General features: G+C 32.4%; 1 protein-coding gene across 1 annotated transcript in view; it reads right to left on the bottom strand.

Annotated features, from left to right (window-relative positions):
- LOC137406389 (arylsulfatase B-like) overlaps window positions 1-9,682 on the bottom strand; it is a 35,113-nt gene extending 25,431 nt beyond the window's left edge. The window contains exons 1-9 of the mRNA XM_068092965.1: window positions 9,591-9,682; window positions 9,177-9,228; window positions 8,353-8,456; window positions 7,150-7,250; window positions 5,247-5,317; window positions 4,738-4,842; window positions 4,159-4,237; window positions 2,089-2,186; window positions 132-381 (exon numbers count right to left, since the gene is read on the bottom strand). Of these exons, the coding sequence (XP_067949066.1) occupies window positions 132-381; window positions 2,089-2,186; window positions 4,159-4,237; window positions 4,738-4,842; window positions 5,247-5,317; window positions 7,150-7,250; window positions 8,353-8,456; window positions 9,177-9,228; window positions 9,591-9,610 (880 nt within the window). The 5' untranslated portion in view covers window positions 9,611-9,682. The remainder of the gene's footprint in view (window positions 1-131; window positions 382-2,088; window positions 2,187-4,158; window positions 4,238-4,737; window positions 4,843-5,246; window positions 5,318-7,149; window positions 7,251-8,352; window positions 8,457-9,176; window positions 9,229-9,590) is intronic.
- Window positions 9,683-10,407: the final 725 nt, after the last annotated feature.

Here is a 10,407-nt window from a genome sequence, read left to right on the forward strand (position 1 = left end):
GCACTTTTCATGGAGTGGCTCATATGTTGTATTTTTATGAGTTTTATATAACTACTTCACAATTTGCCTAAACAAATTTATTAATGTTTTATCAGCACCTTGGCAGTATATTAGTGAGCAGTAAAAACTACCTGGTATAGAGGAACACTGGTCAGTTTTTCCTTGTTTAGCTATTTGCACCAGGGTAGGCAACCAGTCAGTGACATGCACTAAAAAATCTCTTTTTGTTCCTTCTGCTGATCGATCCAGCCGTGGATCGTAGTAAATGGTAGGAACACGAATACCACCCTCGGTGAAGCTACCTTTTCCATTCCTCAGAGGGTAATTGTTAGAGAACAGTTCATATGGGTAATATGACGAGCTACGACCTGCCCCACCATTCTACAAATAAATTTTGTCGTTGAATCATTCATGCTTCTAACTTAGCACCAGACTTCTTCAGATGCTTAAAAAACGATGTATTGATTCCCGATATGACATTAAATTACTTTTCAAATAAGTCTTTATATATTTCTCAACTTAAAAATATTTCCAAATTAAATTAAAACATTAATTTATTAGTGGCTTAACTTATTAACTTATACGACACCGTTTTTAAATTAGGGTACAGTAGAACCACTAAATACATTGTCCATAGGATAAAGTTTTTTAATTAGAGTACAGTAGAACCCTTAAATGCGTTTTCTATAGAACACAGTTTTAGAAATTAGGGTACAGTAAAACCCTTAAATACGTTGTTTATAGAATACAGTTTTAGAAATTAAGGTACAGTAAAACCCTTAAATACCTTGTTTATAGAATACTGTTTTAAAATTAGGGTACAGTCGAACCCCTAAATATTTTGTCTATAGGATACTGTTTTTAAGGTTACCATGGTGATCATAGTGCTTTTCTGGCCCTTAGTAACTACATTTTCCTGCCCTACAGTTTAGCCAAAATTTACTAAGATATGCTGATACGCTATTGACCGGAATCCTCCCACAATACATGAGAGAGATCTGAGACACTATCCATTGTCCACAGCCAGCTATAGGAATAATTGGAAGAGTGTTGCACCATGTTTATTTTATGCGAGTGCTTACGATATCATATTTACATTAGACCCTTTAGTATTTATATCGATCTTTAATTTGTTAGCCACAAGTCCCAAAGTATTCAGTAATGGCAAAGGGAGAAGGGAGAAGATGATTACAATAAAAACGAAACTAAAAATTATAAAAAAATTCAAAGAAGGGAGAACGAGAGCAAATTTCATAGACCAAAATAAAGAAAGCTAATAGTTGGTTTGAAAATCTTGCTAGATTTAGTGCACAAAACACCCAGAAGCGACATGTAGACCATTGGTTGGCGAGAGCTTTGAATTACTAGACCATTTGATGAGTTCAGAAAGTCAAGAAGGTACACTAGTCTAAATAAAACAAAATTCTCAATAAAAGGTAAATTTATTAAAATCTATAACACGATCAATTGCAAACATATTTCTTCAAAATGGCAACAACACCAGGATCAATTGAAGAAGTGTACAACAACAGAATATTCTTTAGGTGTTTGTCTGTGAGTGGAAATCACAGCTATGAATTTTTATCTTAAAAAAAAGTGCTCACACAAGCAGTGTGACCAAGCACTTGGCACAGACTGACATCAATAATAGCAGCTAACAGCAGGGCAAGTGATGCTGGAAAACAATGAGAGTGCGGCAAGAGGAAAACTTAATGTTGAACTTTAATCTTTTCAACACATGCTTTTACTGCTAATGTTTTTGCAAAAGCTGCCACAAGTTAGGTTGCACCGGAATACTGGCTAAGTCATGTTCAGCCTAACAGTAGGAGTTAGTCTACCCTGATAGAGATGATCATTTCAAATTTATGAGTACACCTACAACTAAACATATTCCTATCAACCACCCCAGTTCATGATAGATTGCTTCAAATTTTGACATGACTACTCTCTAAACTACTATAATACTAAGAAACACTTTCTAAATTTCAAAGGTACATGTAAAAACAGATAAAAGTGAGATTCAAAATTTACCATTTACTCTAATTAATGCGCCCAAAGCTGTTGGCTTTACAAACATACAGTACTTACATCTGAGGTAAATACTATAATGGTATTATTCTTCATTCCAGCCTCTTCAATTGCTGTTACAGTTTCACCAACTACATCATCCAATGCTGATACCAGCCCTGTTTTAGATAAATAGCTTTATTAAGACAGGTATGAGAAAACTTGCGGTAAAGCTGTACAACTCGTTATAAAATACGTAATACTTAAACAATTCAAAAGAATAGTTCACATTTTATTTGGGTGAGTAGCTTGGCAGTCTAGAGTGCAGAAATTATTGATAGGTGCGCCGAGAGTAAGAATGTACACAAGTATTCTAATACAGTAAATGCTCTTACAAAATAAACAATTTTCTTTGAAAATGTTTATGTTATAGGGATTTTATGTTGTACAAACAACAGAATACATGTAAATTGCCTAATTTGCTCCAAGATTTTTTCAAACTCACCCCTTTGGTCTTTCAAAAATAGAAAAAATGAGAGTTGACTTTTTAATTTAATGGCTGTATCATAACTGTAGTATTATTGGTTTCTATCAACAAATTTTCTGCTTTTCTTATCACTTTCTCTTCATTCATGTCGATGATTACGGTAATTTTACAATAAGTTGAGAGGAAGACACACCTTCCATGTCAGTTTACATCAAATTTCGCTTTCGTTCTCGGCAGCAAAGTCAATTTTGCAAAAAGAATTAGAAAAAGGTTTTATATGTCTAAAGCAAAGTAAAACAAAAATAAAGCCTTACTATAATAAGAGTGATGTTTATCTGTCTATCAGGCCATCTGGATTAGTTTTTGACAATATTCCAACTTGTTACATTCAAACTGATAAACAGACACTCTAACACCAAATAGTTTCACAAATTAATTGTGCTTTGTTGACACAGCTGATGATTTCTCATGGCGATCTAGACGTCCAAAATACTAGTATATTTAATGAAGATAGCATTACATGCTTACAGAATACTAGTATATATAATAAAGATAACACTATATGCTTACAGAATATTAGTAAATTTAATAGAGATAACACCATATGCTTCCAGAATATTAGTAAATTTAATAGAGATAACACTATATGCTTACAGAATACTAGTATATATAATAGAGATAACACTATATGCTTCCAGAATACTAGTATATTTAATAGAGATAACCCTATATGCTTTCAGAATACTAGTATATTAGTAAAGATAACACTATATGCTTACAGAATACTAGTATATATAATAGAGATAACACTATATGCTTCCAGAATACTAGTATATTTAATAGAGATAACCCTATATGCTTTCAGAATACTAGTATATTAGTAAAGATAACACTATATGCTTACAGAATACTAGTATATATAATAGAGATAACACTATATGCTTCCAGAATACTAGTATATTTAATAGAGATAACACTATATGTCATTTTCTCTCTAAAGTGTGACAAGAGGAAACGCAATATTTTCAAGGCCAATCTTGATATGCGTGTTATTCAAATCTAATTTGAGAACACCTGCCAACTTCACACTATTTATTAAAAATTTTTTTTACATTGCACAAAGCAGAACACTTACATAAACTCTTTAGCTTTTTGGAACTTAGGTTAGAGGAGGTAGACATTATAGAAGTGTCTATTGTAGGCTAGAACGGGACAATTTGCCCTGGCCTGAAAGTGTAGGGCTGCTAAGCTGAATGTTATAAGTTCAAAACCAGTATGATGCAATCGTTTTCACAACTTCCAGCTGCAGCTTTGAAGAGACGAACAAAGGAATGGACACAGGAATATCTAATGAGACTTGATAATGTTCACCATGAGCAGACAACTTCTATATGTTATGCATACATCCTTAAAATGTGCAAGACATGATATCTGCATCTACGTTTGATGACATGACACTACATTACTGTACTAGTTCTGTTAAGTTGTAATGAATTAATACTAAACAAATCCTACTTGATTCGAGTTTTGATAATGCTGTGATATAAAGATTTTGAGACAAACAGCTTAGAATAAAGTTTAATGAGAATCCATAAAGACAAAATGCATTGTTATTCATATTAATTAGCACAAGTTTCTTATATTAAAAAATGAATATTTCATACCTAAATATATTCTTCTTTTGTTCTCATCAGGGTCTTTAGCATCCAAGACATCATGTACATTAAACATGTCTTCTGTACTCTGTAAATAGAACATATAAGAATCACAAAACTTTTATAAGTATGGAACAAATAACTACGTGCATAAGATATTCTATAAATCTAATAGTACTATAACTCTAAAGAACTTTACATGTAAGACCTTTATCGTACACAAGTCATATGTACTCCATAAGCATATCAGACGGCTATCATGTTCACTATGGGAGTTTAATACCATGAAGTCATGAAGGTCATACATTCCATATTATACAGTTATGTGTTAGAAAATTAAAATATAAAAGTTGTTAGTGCTCCAATTATCATGATTTTTAAAACATATCAGGGTATTTTGTAGATTAGATAAGAATAGATAGATACAAAAAATTGATATGTAATTTGATAATTCTTAAAAAAAACATAAAAAAGTATTTCCTTCAAGCTACAATAGCCACAATAAAGTTGACATAAAATTAAGGAGATGATAAACAACAATGTCTAGAGATGCCAGCAATGATGTTCAGAGATGCCAGCTGAAGGTACCTGTAAGGGCTCATGAGGAGCGGTCGGTGAAACGCACATAAACAGTGGCTTCGGGTTATCTTTATGGTTCAATATCATATCTCTCGCATCACTTTTGTCTAGTACCTACAACACCAGATATTCTGTAACAAGAATGTACTATGAGCGACAACTGGTTAATTATTTACTACAGAAATAATGTCGACTCCTAAATTTTTAATATAAAACTCGTCAAGTTATAATCACCACTACTACACACCAACCATTTCAGTAAACATTTTAGATAATCCAAAACTCTACCCAAAACTGCTCCAAAAGAGACACTTGTTATCAGTTTTCTTCTGACACCTTAACTCAGAGTCAAGTCAAAACACTTGACACTTTCACTAGCTATTAGGACTTTCGGAACATCATAAAACACATTTTCTGCAGTTAACTCTACAAAACTATAACACGAATTTTGGAAGAAATTAAACGTCAAGTCGCTTACCATAGCTTACTGTCAAATGACTTACCGCCAAATGACTTACCGTCAAATGAACACCGATGTTGTCAACACTAGGCTCTCCATCTACTTGCCTCTGAACCCCATTTAACATTGCTACAAAACAATATTAGAGGCTATAAAATTGTAATATAAATATATAGTTCTAGCAAAGATATCTTTTATCTATTCATTAGCTGTTCTTGATCATTCTTGCTCATTGATCACACTATGTAGCTGATGAAAATCATTAAACTGTATCATAATTCTTAAACCTGCAATGAATGATATTAATTTTTTGACTATGATTTGCTTTTTCCTAACTAACAATTTTATATTCTCAGAAAATTCCAGAAACATCCAGAATTAATCCCAGAATTGTTTCAGTGTAACATTGTCGTAAGATTATTTGTAGACAACTTTTTAATGTTCCAACAAAATTGTGGAAAATACTGGGCTGGAATGTATTTCCCACAGTGTTGTGAGAAATACATTGCTGGAACGCTCAGCAAATAATCTGGCACAACATTCATACAATATTGGGAGAATGTTATGTAATATTCCACCAAAATTCTTTCCATGATGTTGCCTCAAAGCTATTAATTAGCATCCTCACAATGTTAGGTGTACAACATCAGTGGTATGTAACTGTGTAGACATTTTTAAACATTTTGATAACATTTCGCAGAACATTTTTCTAACATTGCTTTAATGGACTGAGCATAAACTTCCGAAAACACCTCTTTCTTAGGAGTTAATGCATCTTCAAGGTATAAAGGTAAATGCGCAAACAGTAGAATACTCTACTATGTGCATTACCATTCACAAGCAAGTTTCATAGCTATAATCTCTTCTATATTGTTTTAAAGTTAGTAAATCATAAGATATAATAGCATGAAATAATACATATCAACGCTATAATATAGCTTTAATAATCATTGGTGAAGTATTTATCCCAGTTGCACGCTGACACTATTGCACTCGAACGTAAAATGCGTTCTAATATAGCCTACTCATTTTTGCGATAATTGCATTGAGGTACAAAAATTGAAATTTGTAATGATTAATTTCTAATGCCTAATTTGTTAATTTTTTGCCATAAATCAAGTGAAATTGAAATAATTTTTCTTCATTAATTGGCTTGTTTCTATGCTTGTAATAGAAAATCTGTAACAATATTAATGTTCTTTATTGTAAATAATTTTCGAGTATCAAAGGGCGACAACTTCAAAAAAAAGATCATGCGTTCCTGTAATATGCTAGCAAAAATGTTACAGGAATAAAATTTGCTAAAGTTATCATAACATTGTTAGCAAAAATTATTATTGACTGTCCTAGCAATGTTCTGGGAAGGTTACTTTGGAATGTTTGAGCTTAAACCTGCATATAACATTGACATGCGATGTAACTAGAACGTTGCGATGTAACATCATTTTACCTTCAAATGAGTGTCCCAGCAATGTAACATGTCACTTTAAAATGTTTGAGTATCTATATAACATAAGCTTGTCTTAAACTTTAAGGAAATTAATTTCTCGTAACATTACTACATGTATGTCATTCACTTAAAAGTAAACATTATGTCACACAATAAAATTCCACTTACATTGTAAGTCATTGTTATGTAGATTATATTATTGTTACAGTAATAATTCTTTTACAAAACACACAAATCCAACAAATAATTAGATGCTAAATAACTTAATATTCTTAATATTATTTAATAAGTTTAATATACCACAGAATATTAAAATATGTATGTCAAATAAATTAAAAATTATTTTTTGCTATTTTGACTGCTCATTACACCATTGTTTTAAATTTTCCTAATTAAAAATCAACTGAAAATCTTTGGTTGTTTTAAATTCAAGCAGATTTGCACCAAAAATTACTGCTTTGAATAAACTATCAAAAAAATTTATCTTCCGCAAATCAAGGAATTTACAAACTCCAGTTGAAGTAATCAGCTCTTCCTGATAGTATTCCTCTGAATTCATCTATCCCTCGAGCTTGGGGAAGACAACTCTCATCACAATCTCCTAGATGCCATCTAAAATAGAGTTTAAAAAATATAAAATAAATTTGAAAATAACAAAGAAAACTTACTTTTATTTGTATAATGTTCTAATAAATTTATGGTTCTGGTTGTTAGCAAGATTTAAATTGAATAGCAGAATATTTAAAATTGACCTGTAAAGGGAAAAAAAGATATTCTCTGGTTCTCAGGCATTTTATTATTAGTAAAAGTACCCAATTAATTTAGAGTATTCTTCTGGGTACCCAACTAGTTGTGACATACATACTGTGTCTACTAGTAAAGCCACTGGTTAACAAATTCTAAAAATCCCTGTTAAAGACCATTTTAGAATCCAAACCATAATTAGCTAAATCATTTTTCTACAAAGTCTGTGGTTCCGCAGCTTCAAACGTGACGCCAATTTTTAAAGAAACGTTTTGTATTTATCTGATATCTCTTCTGCTAGAAGCTGTTAGTTATCTCCTGTAGTCTGAAATTTGGTTCATATTGTTATCCTCATTTTCTATACAGTGATAGTGTAGCTACACCCGGGTGCGCCGGTACCGAAGCACTGCTTACGGTTGACAAGCAGTTCACGTTTCCATTGGGCGCTATAGTAGAGCAATGGTTGTTTGACGCCTTATGTCAAGGCTGTATCCTTAAAATGACAATAATGCCAGTGCGATGCCATTGATTGCTAAGGCCATTTTTCTGGCACAAAAATGACACATGACACTGGTGTTACGCGTTCCGTAAAGCGACACTGAATTACGATAAAGTGAGAGTGACATGGCTGTTTTCATTATGGTATTGCAGTGCCACATGGCATCGTGTTGCTAATCTATCGCTGTATAGAAACTTAGTTCCAGTTTATCAGCAAGTTTAGCTCAATTAGCGAATGGTTCAAAAACAAGTAAATTGTTATATTCTTTTTGATTTTTTATGAAAAATTTTAAATTACATTTTTAATTTTTATAAATTGGTTAAATTAGTCTAAACCTTTATGATAGCGACTCTTTAGAAATACAAATCAATAACTTTTTATGCTATAACTTTAATATTATCATGCAATAATTGTCGAACTGCACCAAAGTTGCTATACCAAAGTTGGATAGAACAGTGGTACAATACTCACTTCCCCAGGTGCTTGGTAACGTAACCCTCTTCTCTCATGTGGTCATATATAGTCTTGTGTTCAATAGGGAGGCATGACTGACTCGCGCTCATCAGTACTAGCAGCTGCAGTATAGACAATTAACAATAGTCCGTCTCTATTAACATTGTATCACAATGATATATCTTTCTTTTCAAAGAAATATACCAGAAATTTAACATCTAATACTATTTTGACAGACATTCGTGTGCAACATTTTAACCAAAAACATGAACTATGATATAAGTCAGTCTTTTTAAACCATATATGATCACCTTTCCATGTTCACACAGGTAAATACACCGGAAGTTAAACAACTGATTGTGTTTAGACAGAAGTGTAATAATCTAATCACACAACTCCTACTTCATTTTTAATGAGTCGATGTTGTAAACAAACTAACATGTGTTTTACTTATGACTTTATAAATCAGCTCAACAGAAACAGAAATACACATATCTTGCAAAAAATGATAGTTTGAACAGCTTAAAAAAATTGGTAGAAAAGTGGCGCTAGCAAGGTGCTCAGTGCATGTGATCAGAAATGTTGAGCGGATAACTTCTCAAAACTTTACAAGAAGCTGGAAGAAGCAGTTTCAATTTCATGCATAGCACCAGAACAAACAGTTGTTAGACCAAGGCTTGCTTCAACTTGTGAAATAACTTTAAATGTTACAGAAAGATTAGTGTTCAATTTATTGAATAAAATCAACAAGACTTGAAAAACTTTAATGTTCATACTGTTTCAAAGTTTAGATTTTTGGTTATAATTATGAAGTAAAGACAATGAACATTAATAAAAAGTACCTGCAGCCCATTGTTTGATGGATATTTTCCTGTCATAAATGAAGACCTTGATCTACAAAACCAATTATGGTACAAAGAATTATGGTACAAAGAATTATGGTACAAAGAATTATGGTACAAAGAATTATGGTACAAAGAATTATGGTACAAAGAATTATGGTACAAAGAATTATGGTACAAAGAATTATGGTACAAAGAATTATGGTACAAAGAAAGGTGAAATGAAGGTTTGGAGTACATTAAGCGTAGCTCTTCCGCAATATGCTGAACTTAAAAAAGATTATAAATAGATAAATAGTAACCTAAACAACGAAGTGAAAGAGCAAGTTCTTGAACTTTGGATGCTAGAGAATGGAGGAGAATGCTGCTGAGAATCAGCGGTGAAAAATGCCAACTATGGAAGTTTAAACTCACGCGCTGCATGAAGGCTGCATATAAGACTGAGTGAGCTCGATACCTCTTGCCTTTAGTTTATCAATATTTGGTGTCTTTATCTTGGAATTCCGAAATCCAACATCATTCCAGCCTGGAGAAGAACATTGCGGTGCTGAGTCATGATTGAGTTACATAAAGCTAATTAGATGAGCAACAAGGCTTTACTGAGCTGTCATTGACATTCCTTTATAGCTCAATTGCTTCTAGAACCGCTCCCCCTTGACTTACTGATTGATGTTATACTCCATTATTGGCCTCCAATCATTCATGTTGACAGTATCCTTATTCATAAATTCCTGCAACTATTTGAAGTTTGCAAAGGTCAAAATTGTGGAATCTAAAGTCTTTCTAATTTATCAACGAGTTTGACGGAAAATAAATCACTTTGGACACAAGCGCAAGTTGTTGCCTAAAGTCGATAGACTGCCCAATTTTCATCAGTGCAATGCTTTCTTCAGTCTCCCAGGAACTTCACATCAACTCAAAGGCTAAGATGTTGAGATACTTGAAAGCAAAGAAATCCATTATTCTATTACCGAAAGCTAAAGACTATATTTCTATCATTAAATTAAAGCTTTTGGATACTTGGGCTTTTTCTAGCTATAAAGCCAACAAATTGCTATATGAATGAAATCCTATTCCGTATTCATCAGTCTAATCTCAAGTTATAAATAAACTACTACTGTTATTAAAAGAATGGAAGAACTCAGCATTTCAAACCTTTGAAATAATCACATTATAAACCTCAATTTATTGAAAAACATAACATTAGAGTAAGAACTCAACTAAACCTAGA

This window comes from Watersipora subatra, chromosome 10, assembly GCF_963576615.1.
Source record: "Watersipora subatra chromosome 10, tzWatSuba1.1, whole genome shotgun sequence".
In the NCBI taxonomy this organism is placed as follows: Eukaryota; Metazoa; Bryozoa; class Gymnolaemata; order Cheilostomatida; family Watersiporidae; genus Watersipora; species Watersipora subatra.